The sequence below is a fragment of the Epinephelus moara genome, chromosome 3 (assembly GCF_006386435.1).
Source record: "Epinephelus moara isolate mb chromosome 3, YSFRI_EMoa_1.0, whole genome shotgun sequence".
Taxonomy (NCBI): domain Eukaryota; kingdom Metazoa; phylum Chordata; class Actinopteri; order Perciformes; family Serranidae; genus Epinephelus; species Epinephelus moara.
Window position 1 is genome coordinate 34,356,502 of NC_065508.1, and position 23,025 is coordinate 34,379,526.

The following is a 23,025-nucleotide window of genomic DNA, read 5'->3' on the forward strand; positions in this document are numbered from 1 at the left end:
TTGCTGACAAGCGGCTAAATGACACTACCGAACGTCATCAGGCTGAACATGGCTTTACAGCATCCTTCTGGTAGGGATGTTAAATCATGTGACTGCAGTGTAGTTCATTTATAAGCTAACATTAGTTTTTTATGTCTGGCGATTGCATTTTGGCTTCAAAAATTAAAAAAGAAGTGTTTGTGAAAATTGTCTTGCGGGAAAAAAAACATTTAAGTATCATAAGCTTTTGTTCGCCACAGAGTTTATTTTCTGCAATAATCCAAAATCCAGTGGAAAAATCCCATAGGCTTTATGATGAGGGAACCAGAGCAGGCTAACTTCCGTGACTACAGAAAAATGTCATCCCTGGAGCACTCTAGTAAGCTATGTTTTGTATGTATCTTAGGTGTATTAGTTGAATTAATCAAACTTTACTGCACTTCACAAAAACTCAACACAGCTACATGGAAACCGCACTGCCAGCTAGTCGTTTTGGAGGTGTGATTGCAAAGCGACACAGACATACTACCACACAAATATAAATTGTGGTACAGATGCTGACAATGGCGTTGGCTGCTTGTACAGGCCACAGTGTAGGCTCTTTGTAGAGCCTATGTATGACTTCAGCCTTTACATCACCGACCGGAGCTGAACAGAGGAGGGTTATGGTAAATTGAGCAAAAAAGAGCTGATCAGTGGGTACAGGTTCAAAAGAAGCAGGTCCCATCTGCTGTGCAAGTGTGTCTAAGTGTATTGTACTTCATTTTAAGATGTATTTACATGAATGTTTTGGCTGGACTGCAACATTGTGAATGTTGCCAGTTCCTGTTTCAAATTAAAAGCCATTGTTTCATACATGGTCTAGCCATATACTGGATTTTGACCTTGTCTTGTTTTATCACAAAGTCCTTAAGCAGAGTTAGGTCACTCTTCACTGGGTCTGTCACTCCGAGAGATCCCGTTCACATTATAGATGTTGGATTCACTGTTGGAGTATATCATTTGTATATTCTAAAAATGTATTACTCAAGTATCTTAAAGTGTGTACATGTTTGTTGGTAAAGGACTGTGAGTGCAGGTGTTCTTTACCTGAAGGAGCCATATTCAGGTGGGGGCTGGTATCGGACGTGGAGCACCTCCCGTGAGTGCTCCCTCCCTCTCTGCTCCTGGTAGAAGTGGCCTGCAGGTTCCTGCTGCTTGGTAGGCGAGCCCATTCCTTTGAAGGGGTAGTCTGGAGGCGGGCCGCGATGCTGCGGCTTGTAGTAGTCGCCCGGTGGCCCAGGTGGGGGCAGCTGGGGGGACAGGGGGGCGCTGGTGACAGGAGCGTGGGCCTTCACGCCACTGGTGGCCAGAGAGAGTTGCATGAGTCGTTCGCTGAGAGACCGAACGTGTCCTTGTTTCAGATCCTTCAGCCCATCGTCCTGGTGCACCCTCCCAGTGCCGCTCACTCGCTGCACTGTGGGGCGACCCTCAGTGCGCACCTTGGCGTTAGTCACACCAGTGACGTAGAAGGCGGTGCCCACCGAGGCGGGTAGAGGAGGCTGCTGGGGTTGACTGTTCTGCTGCTGAGGCTGAGGAGGAGGACCATGGCCACGGAAATATTGTGACTGCACTTTGGCTTCTTCGTATGTAGGGAGGTCCTCAGGGTTCGGGCACTGCCCTTGGCTGCTCCCACCACCTCCGCTGCTGCCTCCTCCTCCACCTCCAGTCCCTAAACCTCCTCCCCCTCCACTGCTCCCACCCCCTCCTCCCACTCTGCTGGAGCCCAGCTTCTCCAGGCCGTTGTCTGTCTGCAGCTCCTGTCCCTGGGGCTCCTGACGGGCAATGTGGGGAGTCATGGAGTGGTCATCAGAGGGGCCTACCTGTCCCTGTCCTGAGTAACCTCCTCCACCTCCTGCCCCTGGTCCCCCTCCTCCTTGTTGTTGCTGTTGTTGTTGTTGCTGTTGTTGCAGCACGTAATTCCGGTTCATCTGCTCCTGCAGGAGGCGCTGCAGGACGGTGCTGCCACCACCTCCTACACTGTTGCTGCTGTTGGACGACTCCTCAGCTGCTGCCCTCATCTCTGCCTCACGCTGGCTACGCACCTCATGGAAGGATAAGCTCCGCCCACGGTCAATACTCCCTGAGAGAAGGAGGAGAAAGTGGAAAGAGGAAGAGGAAGCAGTGGGACAGAGTTGAGAATTAGAGTTTTATAATAGTGTAGGGTGAAGTAAAGAGAAACAATCCATGAAAGTGACTAAAAAGACACAAAGAGTGAGTTTATCACAAAATTACAGGGGACAAAGACAGGACAAAAGGGACAGAAAGCATTAAGGTCAAAGATGCACATGGACCATCCACCACCATCCCTGACCCCTTATAGAACGAGACTGGAGGAAGAACCATTTCTCAAAAACTTGAGGAGACAAACCATCAGCAAAACCCTGAAGCCTCAAACCCAAACAACACAAAAATCAACTATTTAAACCAAAGAAGGAAGACTGTGACTGCTGTGTGACAACCTAACATGGATCCTGATAAGATTTACTGACATTTTCAACTTAACTATTGTTTGCTTGGCCATTGGGAGACTGAAAAGAAAAGGTCTCAATGCAGCTACACAAAGTAGCAGAAAACAGATCAGCATTGTTTGAACTAAAATAACTGTGGTCTGATGACTAAACAATGGCTACAGTATCTGTGGATTGTACTAATGGAAAATGCTTACAGGGCAAAGACCTTTTTGGTTGGTAAAGGACAAGAGTAGAAACTTCACATACATGATGTTACATAAACTTTTAAGTGTCACAGGATCAAAAGGAAAACTTCAAGCACTAGCCTGAAGCATCTCAACAATGTGACTTCTGTAAAATCTGCACTCACTACTTCACCACTAATGCTCCAAGTAATGTTTTTTTTTTAGATAATTAACCATTTTCATGTGATCTATAAAATGGCAAGAACCAGTGAAAAATGCAGATCAAAATCTCAACATAAAATCCTCAAACCAACCAACAGCCCCAAAACAAAAACATTCAGTTTACAATGATATAAAGCAGAGAAAGTAGCAAGTCCTTCATGTTTTCAGCCAAAATATGACTGTATGGCACCACTTCAGTCACAAAACACTGCTTTCTCTCAAGCTTTATGGGCTTACTTGAACTAAGTGATTACGTGCGTCTGAACCCCAGAATCAAAGCGCTGAGGATCACCCACAATCACAGTGAAAATAACCATTTTTACTGAAAATGTATGAAATTGCAATCCACTGGCTATGACACAGATAGAGGATTATACACATTTGCATGGAAACAAAACCCAGTGATTTGGAAACTCTCAGAGCTGATCCCAAGAAATTTGAGTGGAAATGCTCATACAGTGTTAAAGACAGAAGAAATGTGTTCTCAGTTGCACATCCAGTGTTGTCAAAGTTGAAACCACCTGGAATGTATTTGCTGTAAAGTTGAGTCATAATCTGAGTCAAACTTCTCTTCTAAAGGAGCCTGCTTATAATGTCTTTTTTCCAGTACTTGGAAAAAAGTAAAAAAAAAAAAAAATTGTAGGGCTGTCACCTTCTGGTTGGTTGGTCGATTGATTGGTTGATATGCTACTGTCCAACCAAATTCTCATTGGTCAGACATTCGCTGATGTTGATTTAATGAGGCTGTGTCCACAAAAATGTTACTTTTCCTAGCTGGAAATAACATTTGTTGTTCAGCATTACGGATTTTAATGATAACTAGATAATTGACCCCAAGATGGCACAGTCCAATGGAGCTGCTCATCTGGTGCATATGCCAAAAAAGTTTACTAGCTTCCAGGTTTACTTATGCAGTACGAGGCCCACTGAATATGCGCAGTAGGGATGCACGATATTAAATCCGATATTGTCCGATTACCAATGACATGCTAATATTATTGTGCATTCCTAATGCGCAGTAGTGTTTCTCCTGCTGGCCCTGCACACTAGTTCCCACTCAGCTCGTAGACTTTACATTGTGAAGACGTCATTGATTTTTAAATCACTTTTTTCTGCTTGAGGAAACTTTTACAAATATATAACAACCACTGCTCAAAAATTCAGAATAGAAAGATTCATAATTGACCTTGTTTGCTGTTTGAGGTGTTCATCTTTTATAATGGGCTGCAGGGGATTTTTTTGCTGCAATACCGCCATTTAGTTAACCTCGAAGTAACGTGCAGATTTTTCGACCAGTGGATTGTTTGAAGAGTAGGTAGAATTTCAGTCGACCAAGATTTTCTTTGTTGATTACAGCCCTAGCAATTTGACTTATTTGTATGCATTTAACATGTTTTCACATTGATCTGTCTGTTGTCTCTTTCTTTTTTTGGGGTGGGGGGGGTGGGTTTCTTCTGACAACACTGAATGTTACCAACTACATTGTTTTACACATTTTTCCACAGAGTAAAGAAAGAAGTTATTACATCTAGCGTTTTCTGTTATTCTTCTCATTCTCAAGCTGGAAGATGATTTTTTCCGAAACATCTGTAAGTGAATAAAACCATTGAAGACAAAAGGAAAAATGTTAGCTTTGGTGGGATGTCAGCAAATGTTCAATTCACTTCAAGCTGAAGAAGTGGAAAAAAGGTATTGATGGAGTAATATTGGCCGGGTAGTGGAAATCAGAAGCACAAAAGCTCATTTTAAACTTATATGACTTTCACAAAAATCCTATTACAAAAACCCAGAAAACTAAACTAAAAACCCAAGATTACAAACAGTTCCTTCAGCCATCACTTTCAACTATGCAAGTGTGTTCAGCTGGCTGGACTATTGTGGTCTTTCTTCGCATAGCTGTTGCTCAGCTGCTCAGATATTTCTATAGATAGTTCTGCAGTTTCAAGGCATTCAAATCAAGTCAATCAATTGAATAGAAATTAAATCTTATTTGTTCCTCTACTTTCTAAATATATTTTAATAATCTCTAGCCTTCATGTTATATGACCAAATGGCTCAACATCAATACCTTACTATAGTAAAAGTATCACTATGCAAATGGATGTTTAAGGGCATTTCTACATCCATTTATGGCTAACTGTGGGTGTAGAAATGATGATCCTGCACATGTGCCCAATGCCACGATTTATTTAACAGAATCAGGTGTACACACAATTTTATAAATCTAACAAAAAGAATGCAAATGCATATTTCTGTCTTTGTGCATACACACAGTTTAAGTTGTAAATCAACAGTTTTATACATCTGGCTCCTGATGTTTATGGTTTTTCCACTACCCAGCCCTGTAGACTGTAGATGTATACTCTCTCCAACATACTTCAACTGCCATTTCCTGCAGTTCATCCCCAAAATCTTCTCTCTTTGACTCGCTCTCTGCACAGACAGCTAGCAGCAGGGTGACAGGACAACAGAGAAGAATAGCAAAAACAACAGAATATAAAGAAAGCTGAAACAGGATGAGATGGCATGACTTCATTCTTTGCAGTAATTTCCTCTGTGTAATCTATTTAGTGAATCCAGAATGCTGGTGGCAAAGTCTGACATTGATACCAGTTCAGGCTCCATGCATCCAGTATAGAAACTGGTCTGGGATGTGTCTAGCCTATCTTGGCACAAAGACTGACGTGAAAGGTGAAAAAAAGCGTTCCAACAACTCTAAAGCGGCCCTGTTTATGTGCTGTATCCTAAAATACTATAAAGCCTGCCAGAGGTCATGTGGTAGGAAAAAAATCAACAAAGCAAATACATTTAGAACAAATTTAGAGTGCACAGACCGATTTACCAAGCGCATAGTATAATAAATTGTAAGGGGAAAAAAATATTTGGGTTGTGCTGAGTCAAGTTGAGCTCATGAAAATAAAATGGAAGGTTAGATAGTATGCTGGTAAGGTGATGTCATTTGTTATTTATATCCAGTGAATGAAAGCATAAATTAGTCATTGGTGTCAGACAACTAGAATACTTGAACATCTGTCGTCTCCAATCAGAGTAGAGTATAAATCAGACACTCAGTACATCTACATGCGCATTTAATTGGACTACTGTCCTAGTCCAAGTATACCAGCACGGGAAAGGAATCGATTTATTTACCGAAGTAGGTCCGACACTGCTACGAAAGGTGCCAATATGCCTCCTTTCAGCTTGTTAGTATTGGACCTTGAACCAGTTGAACTATTACGTCACAGACCAAACAATTGACCAACAAGTTCACTACGGTTAGCTAGCAACAAACTGGTACCATGGTGGACAGGTTTACAGCTCTGTACATTCTGTACGTGTTGTACACTTTTTCGTAGCCATTTAATGCTATTCAACTTCCGCGTCAAAGCCCGGGGCGGAAACTGTGGAGCATGTGCAAAGAAACTAAGCCAGTTTGGGTCCGATTGACTGCATACATGCTGGAGTAATTTGACTCCTAATCGTATTATCTGGGTGTGTTAGTCCGCCTTTGAGAAATTCGATTTGGTATGATTTCAGTCGGACTAACTGGTTAACATTTATTTTAAAATTCTGGTTTTGGTCAGACTAACACAATAAATCGAATTTCTCTAATGTCTTGTAAATATACTGACTGTGAAAAGTCTTTTAGTCTTGATTATTAAAAGGTGCTCTGTTGAGTTTTCTTGTTAAGAAACAAAGTTTGATTCGGGGCACATAACCTCCACCTGTTGATCAGAGGAAAAGTGTGAAACCATTCGCATGCACATGTGCATGTATGCCTTTGTGCATGTCAAGTGATAAACAAAATGATAAAAAACCTCTGCCAATAATTTGGCTCCCAAAACCTCCCAAAGAATAAAGTCTGTAGGAATTCTAATCGGGAGAAGTTTCAGCTGGTTGCAATCAGAAATCGTCACCGCTCAATGCCAGTAAATCTTCCTAAATCTTACAAACTGTTCCTTTAAACTGTGTGTACAGGTAAGTGATCTGTGTGCACTGTTTATAAATTGTTTCACACAGACTGCTAAACTGAGCGGTTGGTTTGTTTTTTGTGCCCTTGGTTTAACAATGCATCTGCATGGATTTTTAAATATTCTCTGCCATATGACTTGTCCTAACACAACTTCTGCCCTTCCTCTCTTCTCCCCTCCTCTCGTCTGTCCCTCTATTTACTTGCTTACCTCCCCTCTTCCTCCCTAACATATCTATCTCTGACTCCCCTCTTTACTTCCTGCCTGTCTTCCTCCTTATCTGTTTCCCTTATCCGACTTACTTTCGCAAATCTCACAAGCTTTCCCCCTCTCATACCTACCTGTATGGCTGCTCTCACTGCGCTCCCCCAGCAGCTTCAGTGGCAACAGCTGCTCATGTTGTGATGCTGTGGACGGCCCACCGGCAGGCCAGGGTGGGACTTGGTGAGGGTAAGCAGGAAGATGAGGAGGATGATGTTGTTGTGGGTGGAGGTGGGCCAGTTTTAGGCAGTTGTAGCCTGGTGGTGGCAGGTGGCTCAACTCCAGAATCTGGCCTCCCTGCAGGCTCAGCAGGTCCTCAAGGCACTCCAAGGTGTAAAGGCACTGGTTGGTGTCAGCAGGAGCCAAACACTCTGCAGAGGAAATAAGTGTGGTTTTATTCATCTTAGATAAATAACTGCATGCAATGACCGACTGAAATCGAAACACACACTAAGTAGCCTGCAGAAGTCTAACAAGTCAGCTTCCACTGCTTAACATTCAACTTTAAATTCAGACACTGATGGAAGGACGAGCTGTGCTCAGTGTCTCTACCTTTTGTCCTCACAATGCTGTCAGTCTGACACACTAAAAAACCAAAGACAGAGGGAAGGTGCGTCCTGTCTCAATATTTCTGTTAAAATCAGAGAGCCACGCTTCCAAAATACAGTTGGGGTAGAGGAGAAATCTGAATACTGACGTGCTGTATGAATAAAATATGCGTTTATAGTAACCAGATTAGTGCAGTGCATGTAAACACACTGACTGTGATCTGAAGGAAGCTCAGCAAGCATTAGCTTTCAACTGGTGTCACTTCAGGCTGCACAATGGAGCTGCAAAGTCGGAAGAGCTGCCGTTCCAGGAACATTTTCCCCCCTCAAACTTTTCTTTTAATGATACCTAAACTTAATTTTACTCAACACTGAAACACACAAGTCCCCTGGATAATTCTACAGCTTTATGTTATGGCCACCTGCTGTTAGCAAGACATGTAACACAGTTTGAAGGTCTGTGATTGCATGTTTGTTTCTAAACAGAGCAGTGGGAGAGGATTACAACTCTTCTGCTCTTGACAAATCACACCACCACACCTCTTTATCCATTGGTCACTGCCTCTTTCTTTTTTTTAGTCATTTGTTTCTCTTTCCCTCTTCTGCTTTTTCTCATCTCGTGTCCATCTGTTTTTGATTTCCATGCTATTTTGTACCCTGTGACCACATTCGTAACATAATAACCATTAACACATATCATAAAAGAGCACCTTAGTGACAATAACCCAAAATGGTTCCTCGTGGTACGTCTTCCATCACAAAGGGTTCATGGGTGTCACTGGTACATTCATGTATGTCTTACATACGGTCACTGTCCAAGACAATCTATTTGACATATTGCAAAATCCAAGTGTAGAAGTTGGGGTGACATGAAACATCCTGACATCAGTATGACAACAGAACTAATCCATGTCCCATTGTAAAGGAAAAAAATACTAACTTCCAGATGTATTACCTTCTCTGCATCCCCTCCCCCATTGACCCCCCTGTGTCTCCACACTCCCCTTCATATAAACAGTTTACTCAGCAACCAACGTCTCAAGGTTCCTGTATCTATACATTTGTCATGATATACTATGCTGATACCCACAGTGTGTGTTTGTGAATGTAAACCTGCATTTCTGCCTGGGTGTACTTATGCATGAAGAGGTCACAGTGTGGAGACACACTGAGAAGACTTTCAACAGCGATTTGAAGAAATCCACATTCATGCCACTATCACTGCTTTCTTTGGGAGTATGTACAACATGCTGTATCTGACTAGTTTTATACTGACTGAAAAGTGATGTTGAACTAGAAATCACTTCCTACTTTGGAGGGTTGTACAGTTGGAACGCAGTACACAGTTTTTATTATATTTATACCAGACACTGGGGCGCTGTCCTGCACCGAGATGTAGGATGTACTGCTTCTGACAATGTGACCAAATTCAAGCACAATTTATATTGCAAAGTTTACACTCAGAATGTGCCGCTACAAAAAGGACAGTCCAACAACCTCACTGACATACTCAGTATCGGGATGCCACAGTCCAAAGCCCATTATACTGTCAGGTGCTGTTTAAGGCACCATTATTCCATCTTGTCGTTCTGTACAAAATGTACAAACATGGGGGGCTATTGTTAGGCTAGTAAACCAGCAGCAGAGGTAGAGGGGTCATACTGAGAGTCATACTGACCCCTGGCAAAAAAAGCACAGCTGGTGATCTTCTTTACAGCAGTATTGCAAAATCTCTGTTTAAAAGGGGCTCATGATTGCTCTCTCTCCTCTAAACCCTTAAACTGAATCTGTTACAGAGGAGATGAGGCTTGTTCAGATCACTATGGCATGAACTTAAGATGCAGGGAACAACAATAACATGCACCTTTTCTTGCTTCATGCAATTAAACCTTGAACAGGTAAACAATTCATAAAGACTGTTTCACACTTAAATGATGTAAATTTTTAAATATTCATATTTATGAGATATATAACAGTGCATCACTATCTTTATTCCATGGCTGTGGCTTAAATTTGAGATGGGCTCTTGGGAGAAACATTTAGTTTACTGTTAAACAGCCACAGCCTTTCTACTCGTAGTAATACTCTGAAGTCATGTATGAAAAAAATCAATTTCTCCAGTTCTATTTTAATGGCGCCACCCCTACAACACAGCAGGGTGCCAACACAGGGTGCTCTGTCGAAACAATGCTGAGTCACGCTGCAAAAAAGTTGAAACATGCTCCACTTTTGCTGCAATGTGACGTGCATTGCACAGCATTACTTTGTAACATGAACACTGTATTTCTACTGTTAACCTTGTGACCGTCAAGATGAAAGATAAAATCAGTTGTCGCTGTGATAACTTTCCAGAGTTATACAATCCTGTCTGAGTATTATAAGGAACATCCAAGATCAAGTTTTTTGGCCCTGATTGGAGAACACGGGTTAGGGTTAAGGGCAACCAATATTTCCATATACATAAATGTTGATTTAACATTAGGCTATTGGGTAAATTGAAATTACAGCTGTAGACTACTGAATTCAGCTTGTCTTATTTTGCATGAGATGCTTGATTCAGATGTCACGGTGGTGCAGTGGTAGCATAATCATCTCAGCAAAAGGATTACCGCTTTGAACCTGGGGTTGGGGGTTTGAACCAAGAGGTCGGGGTTCTCTGGCTTCCTCCCACAGTCCAAAGACATGCAGGTTAGGTTAATTGTTGACTTGACACTCTTGACAATGTCAGCTAGGATAGGCTCCAGCCTTCTGTGACCCCCAACAGGATAAGCAGTTACGGAAATGAATGAATGTATGAATGAATGAATGCTTGATTCAAATTAGGGGTGTCTTGATAGACCAGTATTGATGATAACTGTGATATTTAAAAATAGAATATTGATATTATGTTACTAATACACAATGATAATATGGGGGGGTGGGGGGGGGGGGGNGGGGGGGGGGGGGGGGGGGGGGGGGCGGTGTAAATAATCCAGCACCTTTTAAACCATGTCAGTTTTCTCCTTTTCTCGCTTTGCCTTCCTTCATTTCCTTCCTACAGTTACTGTTATACACTCTCTCCACCTCCCTATACTCATAATTTGATTGTAATTCAAGACAAAAAAAGATACAAAACACACAATAAACAAAATTAAAGATGAATATGACTGATAACTTTTTTATGTTTCAAATTTTCTTTAGATCCCACAATAATATCTGTATTGTGAACTCTTTTGGCCAAGGTAATCACATAGTGTAAATCTGATATTGTTCCAGTCCCAATCCAAATAGTGAAGGTCCTGTTTCCAGCAGGGATAGATATACATTAAAGGGTACCTATATCGCTCTGTGAGGTGATGGACCAACGAGGCAAAGCTGGAGTTACAGGTCTGCTTTCACTGCATTGACAGGATTGTTTTTGATGCTTCTGCTACAGACCTGGATGAAGTCTCTGACATCTTATATCAGCTTTCCTTCTACATGTACAAAAACAATAAACCCTGGTTTACAGCTAAACTCAAGCAGCTTGGTCCAGCCAAGGAGAAGGCCTACAGAAGTGGGAACAGGATCCTGTACAGCCGGGCCAGAAACACACTGACAAAGGAGATCAGAGCAGCAAATACCCCTTTCACACTGAGGGCTCAACCAGGGTTGAACCAGCATTGATTTTGAGTTTAAAAGGGATCTACACTGGTCTCAAATATGGTCTCTGTAATCCAACCAACGGAAGAACATTAATCCTGTGGAAGTATACTTCTAAAGGATGGACTTTGGTGGGCATGAAGACTGAACTCTGTAACTCTAAACTCTGACACTACGAACTGGCATGCAACGTATGCCGCCCTTACACCAAATGACTTTTCAAGCAATTTTACTGTTAGAGAAAAAAATTCAGTGTCAAAATAAAATCATGAAAATTTTACCTCAGTTGGTGGGCGCTCCTGTGATCTCAATCGTTTGGTGTAAGGTGGTCAGAACACTCATTCCAGCCTGTCTTAATCAGTTCTGCTCGTCTTAGAGTTTGGACAAAACCTATTTAATATCGTCACAAGTTTTTAGTCTTGGCTCATGTAAATACTGAAGTTAAATGACATGAACTTTGCTAACAACGAATGGGTGCTCTCTCTTCAGCACCAAACAAATAGCAAACCGGTGGACTGTAAACATGGAGGGGACTCTGGGGAGGTGCAAGAACGTGAACAAGTCTTGGTGCTCTTGGACTGTAGAAAAAGAAGAAACTGGTGAAGTGACCAAGAGTCCGTGTTTATTTCAGTGTGTATCTGATCCACCACAGTGCTCTACCTTTAGTGAGAAAGCTTAATTTTTCAGGTGGTCAGCCTCTCATTCTCATGCTCTTTTCCCATTCAAATGGTGCTGCTAACCAACTGAGACTGGTGGCGAGTTGAGGTAATAAAAACCAAAATGAAAAGTTTTTACACAAATATAGTTTTTTTATGGATTAAAGTGATGCCGAAAATAACAAGAATACTGTCAACATATGATACCTTTTATCTTGTGTTTTTGCAGATACATAAGGAATTATTAACATGTTATAATATTACACCAACATCCCTTTAAGAAATATAACAGGAGCAAGATGGGAAATAATTTTCAAAGGAATCTAGTTGTAGTTTTGCAAATAGTGACCCTGCAAGATCCCCAGTCTTTCTTACATTTTAATAATGTGTGACTAAGTACTCGCATTGTTGCTAGATGTGAAAGGGTGTCAGACTTAAGTCTTAAAGTCTTTTCAAAGTCTTCTTGTGTATGGTAAGCATTATTCAGAATCTAATATGTAAAACCAATGTCAGTTGTTTGGCAGTCTTTACTTGCAAGTACACACATGCTTTTCCACACTGCCACATTCTTTGGTCATCACTCATTTAATCTTTGGCTTATTATTCGGTTGTTCTTGTTCCTGTTCAAAACTTTGTAGATTTTCATTCTTGTCTTTTAACAGACACTCAAACTGAGAACATATTGCTGACTGCTCATGAAAAAGATTCAATTTATGAATCAGAAAATAGACAAAGAAGGAATGGGAGAGGAAATACCCCAGTAACAACAGATACAACAAGATGAAGTGAATGTACTGAAATCAAGCAGGATTTTAGAGCGTCATAACTATGAACACTTGAATTGAGTTCAAGGTGTTAATGTCCTCGTGTTTTTTGCTGGAAAAGAACAGTTCTGCAGGAAAGCACAAAGTTCTGTCTTAAGTGAAAGCTGAAGTTGAAATGCATTATGCATATTGTTTTTATCTCCTCTTCACAGACCAAACCACTTAATTTAGGGCTTTTTCATTTCCTTCCCATGAAGACCTTAGATAAATAACATCCTAGATAACCCCAAACTAAATAACGCCTCCCACCTTGTTTTCCTTTTCACAGCATAAACCTGATTTCTGCTCTTATCCTGATGTTCTCTTTTAGAATCACAAGTGAAAAACTGGCTCAGAAGTTTTTATAAATGCTCCTACCTGTGTGTTTTCCTCAAAAAAAATTGTATCTTCTCCCAAAATAAACTCCTGAGTAAAAAACTAGGAAGTACTCCAATGTCTGTCTGTTACTGTGTTTCTCACTGAACATCTACCTGCTTTGTACAGATCTGAGGCGGCGCACCTCTCTTTCCATTTTCCCACACCCCCCTCCCCTTTCCCTCATTCCAACAGGTGGGGCCAGGAGGTAGAGACAGGTGGATCTGGCAACCGTTCAGCCCTGAGCCACTCCCTCATACCTGCGTTCTAGTGTAACTGCTTTACCAGCATTTACTCTGCCAACCGTCAATGGTATAAATACTCCAGACTGTTACTTCCCCTTTCACTGATTGTGACTTTAAACAACAACAGGGTGCACTCTTAGGTAATCTTTTCCTCCGTCTTCTTCTCTGTGATTATAAAAAGATACGTTGGAGGCAGAATATGAGTTTCCCCTCAGCTTTTTTACACTGTAGAGAATTTCCTTAAGCAAATACTCTCCTTGTGTTTTTTTCATCTTGGATGGAGGGCATTCAACAGTTCAACAAAAGGAGGTATCAGCACTCTTGTGTTGACTCACAACTTTTTAGTCTCTTCATGTCTCCTGTGCTGTGATCTGCCGCAGTACACAGTGTCTAGACATGTGTTTGAGACAGTCACCAAACCTTAACATGATGACACAGACAGCTGATTCAGACATGACAGGAAAACATGGGACAAGTCACATGACCTGCAGCTCCTATGTATACTGTCATCTAGGCACATACAGTAGTCAAAGCTACTGCAGTGTTATTCATGTAACAGGCACAGTTCTCTCTGTATGTCAGTGGGACAGTGACAGAGGAAAATGGCCCTGGATCAGCTTCAATTCATGTTGGAGGTTTGCCCAATCTGTACAAGGCTTCTGTAACCTGTTTAAACACTTCACCTCTGCATCTTTTTCTTCATTGTGTTCACAAACCAAAGCACACCCGCTAAACTGCAGAACTGCATTTCTTTTTTCCCAAGCTGCCTCAAGTTCTTTGTACTGGTCTTACAACTCCAGCGCCAGTCAGGCTATATCAGAATTTATTTATAGTTAAAATTTATAGCTCATCTCACTGACATTGTAAACAACATCTTCACATGCAACCAGTGTTCAGTTTGTATTAGCAATATGCTCCATTACTTGCTTAAATTAGACTAGTATTACCACCTCGAGGTTGTATGCCTCTGCCAGACTCAAATGTCACAATAACAGGGAACAATGCTTCAAATATGGATGTTGCTGCAAAGAGGCTACATATTCTAAAACGTGGGTGCTTCACACAAATTCCCCCCCAGCAGCATAAAGGATATATACAATTATCATAGTTTCAAGGTGGGCACCCAAGATCAGTGTCACCAATTCAGTATCTGACCAAATGTCTCCCCTTCTGTTTTTGAGTTAAGGCAGCATTGAATAAGGGCCAGAAGAGTGTTTTTGCAGAACATTATGATGTCACAGTGAAGTTTACCTTTGACCTTTTGAATGTAAAATGTCATCACTTTATCACTACATCCTATTAAACTTTTGTGTGAAGTTTTACCATAATCAGCATATGAGTTCTTTAGTTATGGCCAAAAATGTATTCTGTAACGCTACAGTGACCTTGACCAGTGGTTCCCAGACGACACTGGTTGTAGATATTATTAAGACCAGATAGTTGTCACCTTCAGTTGAGATAAGCATGGAGGAAGAGAAACCTTTGATTTGAATAGTCAGTCTTTTAATTTTTACTCACATTGGGCTCACTTCTGCAGTGAATAAAATAGTGAAAATAAACTATTCCCTATTGTTAAAGCCCCGCCCCCTGGAACTTCCTCAAGGAGCCCTGGTTGAGAACCAGTGACCACCAAATTCTTATCAGTTCGTCCTTGAGTCCAGGGGATGTTTGTGCCTAAAGGTGTTCCTGAAATATCACATACACAAGAATAGGACGGAGGTCACAGTGACCTTTGGCCTTCCACCAAAATCTAGTCAGTTCAGGGTTTCCCCCCACATTCATTTATTTGTGGTGGCCCACCACTGTTGTGCCCCCCCAAACACATACAGTTCAATTCTGTGGGAAACGCTGCAGTTCATCATTGAGTCCAACTGGACGTTTGTTGCAAATTTCAGGAAATTCCCTCAAGGCGTTCTTAAGATACTACATTCATAAGAATGGGATGTAGGCTACATACATTAGAACAAACAGAAAACCTGAAAACAATGCCTCCAGCCATGGCTGACACTGGTGCAGAGGCATAAAAATATCCCTTCTATTCTCTAATCCCACTAATTCTTACATGATTAGTCCAGAGTCACAGGCATATTTTCAGTGCTTGCACTGTTTGGGATATGGAGACTAAACTGGTATTTCTGGCAACAAACCACATTTTGAAAACCGACATTATTTTATTAACCGTGGTGAAAAAATGTCAACAAGATGCTATGATATAGACATAATAATCAGGAATATTAAATTGAGGTTAAATCAAAATGTTCTTTTAAGGCTCTAGGGGTCTGGTAATGTGATAATGATGTGATAATAAACATGTACAGAAATACACAAGAAGTGTTAAGTAGGAACATTCTTAGAGTGCATTAACAAATGACGTCAAGATGAGTGCAGAGTCTTCATTATTGACGTAGTGACGAAGTGACAGAAGCAAGTAGAAACACAGATATGAGTCAAACTGGGTGGTGTAATTACAAAATTACACAGATAGGAACCCAACCTCAGGTATTTGGACTGACCGATAAAAGAGGCAGAAATCAGGTTCAACTAGAAAACTCCCGAAATTCAACACAATGGGAAGGATGAAGATCCCGTCCCGCCACATATTTAGTTAATGATGCTGCTCTGACAATAAAAAACATTCTTCTCCAGGGAAAGTTCAGTTGCTTTCTACTTTCTCTTTCAGGAAACACCCAGCTTCATATTCAGGTCCTGGGTGCTGCCCAGTACAGTTTAATACTTCTTTACCGAGCAGCTTTGGCTTAGCTGATTAGAAGCCGCACTGACGGTCAATGCTGAGGGAATTACCTGTAGATTCAAACCAGCAACCTTTGTGTCAACAAAGTATGGCTATAATTTTTCTGAACAATATTCACTTATCTTCTTTTACATCTTTATTGTCCATCTTGCTTATTCATGCTTTTCAGTGTGCAAAATTCAATTATCAGCTCCTCTAGAACCTTGCCAGAAATGCACTGGTCTAATAGCCTGACATTGCTAGACCAAATTTCAAATGCAATTGAGCCCTTAACCTCTCAGTTCACTTATGATTTCCAAGGGGCATTTTTAACACCCATAGACCAAAATGCCTCTGGACACAACTGGATACACCTACAACCTATCAAAGTAACAAAACGTGACGTAGCGCTGAGTGACAGACAAAAGTAAACAGACTACAGCGTGCAGAGACAGCTGTGATGCTGGACTACTGATATGTCCGCAAACGAGTGTCAAAGTTTTTGCCATCAGAATCTGCAAATAGCACTTCTACGATGCTGCTCTTTACTAAGCTGAGTTTATGCTTTACATATCATAATGTACAAATGAGTCATGACTGTCACTGTACAGTGGCAGTATTTGAAGTTATGTTATACATTATGTACTCTGATTGTAGCTGACTAGATTAAACTCTCTCCGGGGGTCTGTCTGACAGGATGAACAGTGACCCTGACCTTTTTGGTTAATTTTACCCTTTTTACACACAACAGAGCAGCTAAAAGTCCCTTATTTATGCCACATTTGCATTTTTACACAGAACCAAACAATGGCGGCATCATGCCACTCCAGTGTGTCATTTTAGATAGCATCCCAGCCTCATGGAATCAAAAGAGGCATGATGGGTATGACATGTTACACAACAGTGATGACATCTGGTGTGACATATAGCACACATGTCAGCAGCACTTACAACACAATAACAATCATTTACCGTTGCTGTTGGCGGGTGATCTCATCCTCTGCTCAGATGGTGAGAAGCTCCCGGACCCCATTGTTTTCCCAATTTGCGGACATTTTCAGACGCTGTTCTTCTTAGCTGCTAGCTGCTACTAGCTCCCTTTTAAATCTCCCGTGGTGGGTCACGTGCATAACACATAATCAAAACATCACGCCCATGCCTCCCATGATCACATCCTGCTGGCTGTCCCATTTATACAGGCATCATTTCATTTCGTTCCTTGCTCAGAGGCAAGACAACTCTGTCCTCCTATTCCACGATCATACCTTACATACAAAACAGACAATATTTCTGCCTTGAACAGGCAGTGTAAAAGGGGCTTTTGATTCCAAGGGACACTGAAAAATTCTTAACACTCCAAAAACATCTCAGTGTTGATCGCACATGACAGAAAAGCTCAAACCTGCTACCTGTCAAATCACTTAGTATCAAAAACTGATCTGAAAAGATGGAAATGCTTAAAATGACCAGATTGAAAAACTCTAATAACTCATTCCCACCAAAAAACCAATAGACTACACCTTTTATATACCAGCAAAAAGGAGGAAACACTATTAAACATTAACATTAAGTCTAAACTCTTTTATTAACTAATGGCTTTTATCATGCCTGATTTTAGGGGGAGCTGCGGTCCCCACAGCACCCCACTTCCTGTGTCCATCTTGTGTTAGTTCAGAACACACACATTAGGAGGTATGCTATGAAAGTCATAACAGCCTTCACTGGCTGTTCTTCAGAGGGATTATGGAAACCTGAATGTTGTTGCTGCTGCCAGCCTTCCCACACATGAATGTGACTTTACCTTCCACAACTTTCCGTGAATTAATCAGAGCAACTTTCAGACTTTGCTTCCTAATGGTCCTTTAAATTGGGGAAAACTAACTAGAAAGAAAACCACCACAAGCGACTGGACTATTTTTCAAAAGGTTAGTACAATCATGTGATATTTCCTGGCTTTTCAACTAAATGCAATGCACATCCCTGAATGCTATGATATTCAAAAGTTTGTCCCATCAGTCCCATTCTGTCCACTGTGAGATTTAGTTAAGTCAGCAAGGCAGACAAAAAATAAAATGGGCAGAGCAGATGACAGGAAGTTATAGAAACGGAGAGGGGGAAGCAAGAAAACAAGAGGGGGAGAGGCAGGGGCTGGAAGAAAGTGGTAAAAGTAGAGTGAGGAGTGTTTATATCACAGAGAAGCACAGCAGTGAGAGGAATTTCTAGGCTCTGAGTCAAACCCAGTGGGCCCTTTGGTCTCTAATCTGCAGGGTTTTCATTCACACTAAAATATTTCCTACATGGAAATACAGGGAGACTCTTGAGGGGCCAATGAAGAAGCGCAGAACACTGTCAAAGACTAAGGGACAAATGCTGTAAAACTTACAGAGACTTGTAGCAACCACCCTCTAAAATGTGGCATTATATCCTTCATGAGAATAAATGCAACTATGACTTAATCACTTTTAGAAAACCTTTTTGAAATCCCATCACTATAAGATACTTTCCAATGTCTGGATCACAATTCTATTATTACAGTTTTTTTTATTCTTTAATGTGTGGGTAGCATAGGACTTCCACCAGGCCCTAACTTGCTGTGCCCAAAACAGACAAAAAAGAAACCCGCCAATTTACTTTCTTATGGTAGAACCACAAATATCAAGGAAAAATGACCAAATCAACAAAATCAAGAAGGCAAAACACTCTTCTGAAATGCTCCTGGTGTGTCACAGCAATGGCGGCTGGGATGTGGCGCAGTTACGCCCGCTGGAATCGTTTCTCACAGCTCCCTTACAGTCAGGATTGTGGCGAAGATTAAAAAATAAATTGTGATTTATTAATCTCATATCGCGCCTAACTTTAGTGGATCATAACAGATGCTCCAGTTCAAAATGACACCAAACATTTTCATGGATGTCAGTTTTTGAGCCAGGATGAAGGCCGACATCATCTGCAACAGACTAGGTAAAACTTATTATTTTAAGCCGAGGAGTGAGGGATTATAAACAATAAATAAAACAGGTTTGTCAACAAATGTGAATACCCGCAACCACACAAGATCTTTCAGCACACAGTTATAAATGTGCATACAAAATATTAGGCTTGTTGGTTCAGTAGTTTGTGAAATTAGCTGCGGACAGATAGAGATTCCTAATAAAATGCATGCTTTGCAACATTTATTTAAATAAAAACTCAAAGTCTGCAGCCTGTGTGCTCTAACAAGATATCATAGTAGTAATCACTTGCACAGCCAATAATGGTCAGTCAGTAGTAATGCTAGCAGATTAGCTCTTTAGTATTAGTGCTAAAAACCTATGGTAAAATTTAGTAAATAGTCAGCAGTGTACCATGTATGCCAACTGTAGTCTCACGTGACCAGCCTCCCTTATTTCAGAATGGGAATCTCGGAATGTCCCCAGCGCTTTGGAAAGCAGAGCTAAATGGTAAACAAACATGGCAGCACACCGGTAAGGTAAGACAACACGTTTACATGTCGTTTTCTATATGTTCTCTGACATTCATCCTAACGATATGAGGCGGTCTTTGTGGAAAAAAATCTTGTTTAGTGGACTAACTTTGCACTTGAAGGTTGCCCGTTCACTTACGTTTTAACAGGTCTGACGCTACTATGCGCCCCTGCTGTATCTAGGCTAATGGCTAACATGCTAACTATTATTTTTATGTCACTAGTCACTTGAAACAAATTTAGGACGATAGGAGACAGGTTGAAATAAACTGAAATTTCCCTTTAAAACTGCACCCTAACTTTGGCAGCATGGAGCTGGAGGAAAATCAACTTGAACCTGAACTTTTAAACGTTGAATCCGGAATTTCTTCCCCACAGTAACCATGGTGCTTATTGAGAAAATACCTGCCTTAACTGACGTTCCCACGTACAATCTGTCTTGTGTTATGTGTATTATATGTCTTTCTGTTTAATAAGTTACAAAGACAGGGTCCAAAAGAGAGAACTCCATGTATTCTCACCTTATGTTACATGAAAACATGTTATGTCATTTCTCTTATAAGCATCATGACCAGGACAGGCTAGTAAATAAATAAAGACTGTTAGTGTAGCTATCAGACAGCAAACTACCAGGAAAATTCCCCTTATTATTAATGAAATATATCATAGGCGTCCCTCGTTGTCACACAACCTCTTCACTTGGTGTCATGATTTCAGGCCAGTAAAGTCTCTTTTGGTCACTGAATATAAACCAGGGGTGTACTGGAGGGTATATGCAGGTATACCCACCTCTTTTTCTGGCTGTTTACACAGGGCTCCCAGACATTTTATGGACAAAATTTTAAAACTTTTCCATGACTTTTCAATGACCCGAAATATATTTTTGCTTCACTTGCTCCACATTTTTAAACATGTAAGATTCAATCTTTATTTAGACATAACTACAGCTAGCTGGCATACGTGAAGGAATCACATATTAGAGCTATGGTACGCCAAAAGCTACAGAAAATAAATTTGCCGTTATGTTATATTACATGGGTGGTTATCCACGGAAGATTACAGTGACAATTTCAGTACGCATCAAAATTCCAAGACTTTTCCAAAAACTTTCAATGATTTTTTTACTAAATCCATGACTTTTTCAGGTTTTCCATGACTGTGGGAACACTGTTTACAGTATCAGCTACAAAGCCATTGGAAGATATGGGAGAGTATACCCACTTCCTCTTCAGTAACGTACCCATCTACGTAGTAGCACACCCACCTCATCAACTACCACTACACCACTGTCTGAATTTCACAAATCAACCTCTACACACCAGTCTGAATACCACACTAAATTCATATCTATATTTTCCTTTCTTTTGTCACGTTGAAACTTTTGGTGCCCTCAATTATCAAATTGTGTAATTTTTTCACCAAAAATCACAGTACAAAGAATATTTCTCCAAATTTAAATGTCATATGTGCAATTAACAAACACAGAGACATGGAATTTCTGTCTCTCCTAACCAGTGGTATTGATTACTTTGTCTTCGGGTCGAAGGTCACCTGATGTGGTAAACTGGATGTTGCACTAACCAACTCATCAACATGTTGCAGTATAGACCAAACCTTTGTAACCAGCCTGTCAGATAAAATCGTGTTACTGTGAACCATGTGAACACAGTGATAGAAATCTCCAGTTAAGTAGATTACAGTGAGCACATGAACATTCTCAGGGAAACCTTGTGTTTGCAACACCAGTGACAACTTAAATGATTTTCCATGTCCCTAAGGACCCCCCTGGAACCACTTCAAGTAGGCTACCTCATGTGGGGCACCCACACTGGAAAATCCAAACTTGAAGCTGAAAAAGCAGCTAATAGAAACATCATAGACAGGGATGATACGATACACCCAGCTACACTTCACACTATCCAGGCTTCAGTTACCGGCATTTGAAGAAAATACTTAAGTCATTAACTCACAGCACCTATCACAGAGTGGAGTAGGCTGTGGAAGCAGTGTGACTGACATGAAGGTTAGGTAGTTGCAAAAGCGCAGTCGTTTTCTGAAGCAACTTTTTCTTCTGGTTGCCTTCATGGTACAAAAGAAAAATGACATCCTACTGGAACACAGAGTTTTCTCTGTGACATCTCTTTTTATTGCTCTTCAAAGTTTTCACTTAAGGCACGCGCGTGGGCCGGTGTACTGTCGGTAACCTTTTAACTTCCTAACTGTGCTAACGTTATGTGCTCGTAAACACACAGTTTTACCTTTGTATGGAGCTTCTTCCGTTTACTTTCCCGGTCCTTCAACTCAGCGAAACATCCCTCTGTGTGTTATTTTTCCCCTTTCCTGCGAGAGTGAAGCGGCTCCTCTGGCTGCACAAAATCTGCCTCTACAACAACACTCGCTGCCGCCGGTCAATGGAGGCTCTCGCGGTGAGTTTTATTCCTTGCTCCGGGAAAAGGACCTTGTTAGCGGCCACAAAGTCTTCGTCCTTCCCCGTAACTTTCATGTTTAACCGTATTAAAAAAGAAGCGGTACAGGAGAAGTGGCAGGAAGCTCACCCTGCCTGGGCTGCAGTATGAGAGGAATGTCCTGCCTCCCCCCTCCTCTTCGTCGCCCTCCTCCAGCTAATGGAAACTGGACGAAAAAGTTTTGGAGCAGAGTAATCCCTCCTCCTCCTGCCTTCTTCTCTAGTCTGTTTTTAAACCGAATAAATCTAATTATTGTAAAACAGATGCGTAGAAGCCCAGCACATTGAAGTAACAAGCATAAGACAAGGGTGGGTTTAAGCACAATGTAGTCTAAACTACAGACATAAAGCCTCAATGTGAAATAACGTAATGCGTTTTATGGTCAGATTTCAGTAGGCTATAGCTCATTTCTACACAAAAAAGCTAATTATGGACGCAAACGTTTAACGTGTTTTAACGTGCTCTTTCTAACAGTAAATCCCAGAGATGTGACAAATCTGGCGTGAGTCGGTTTGTACAGTTTAGGTGGTGACTGTCGGTTTTTAGGTCTGTCTCACAGTCAAGAAGAAAAGATGAAAAAGGAATATGAAGGAGGAGTAAAACAGAAAAATGACAAAGGGGCTTTTGTAAGTTTGAGCACAGACTGTCGGCCCCTCTGCTGCCTTTGTGTGCTGTCGGAAATGTCGGAATTTCGAGAAACAGCGCATGTGCCAATTGATTGATGATTGTTTTAGAGTAGTGATACTCAATAGGAGTGGGCCAAATATGGCTCCAGATGGGGTGCCAGGTGACCCACTGACCATTTTTTTTAAATTCACAATGAAAAGAAATTGACTATTAGACTTTGAATGTAAATAAGACACAATAGTGTACAAAAAGCTTCTTAATTTAAAAAATAAATCCCAGCGGAGGATCCGGCAGACCCCAGGTCCAGGCTACCCCGAATGTTCTCAATTCCTAGAAACACCCTTGCGTACACCTGATCTGTTCAGGTCTGCCACTGGATTT

General features: G+C 41.2%; 1 protein-coding gene across 3 annotated transcripts in view; it reads right to left on the reverse strand.

The window, feature by feature from the left end:
* Positions 1–22,143, reverse strand: part of amot (angiomotin) — a 49,891-nt gene extending 27,748 nt beyond the window's left edge. Inside the window, exons 1-5 of one of the 3 annotated variants that reach the window (XM_050040698.1) lie at positions 21,811–22,143; positions 7,191–7,481; positions 5,256–5,323; positions 4,405–4,465; positions 1,069–2,101 (exon numbers count right to left, since the gene is read on the reverse strand). In XM_050040698.1, coding sequence (XP_049896655.1) covers positions 1,069–2,101; positions 4,405–4,465; positions 5,256–5,267 — 1,106 coding nt within the window. In that variant the 5' untranslated portion in view covers positions 5,268–5,323; positions 7,191–7,481; positions 21,811–22,143. The remainder of the gene's footprint in view (positions 1–1,068; positions 2,102–4,404; positions 4,466–5,255; positions 5,324–7,190; positions 7,482–21,810) is intronic. The other 2 variants (XM_050040699.1, XM_050040700.1) reach the window with 2 other exon arrangements.
* Positions 22,144–23,025: the final 882 nt, after the last annotated feature.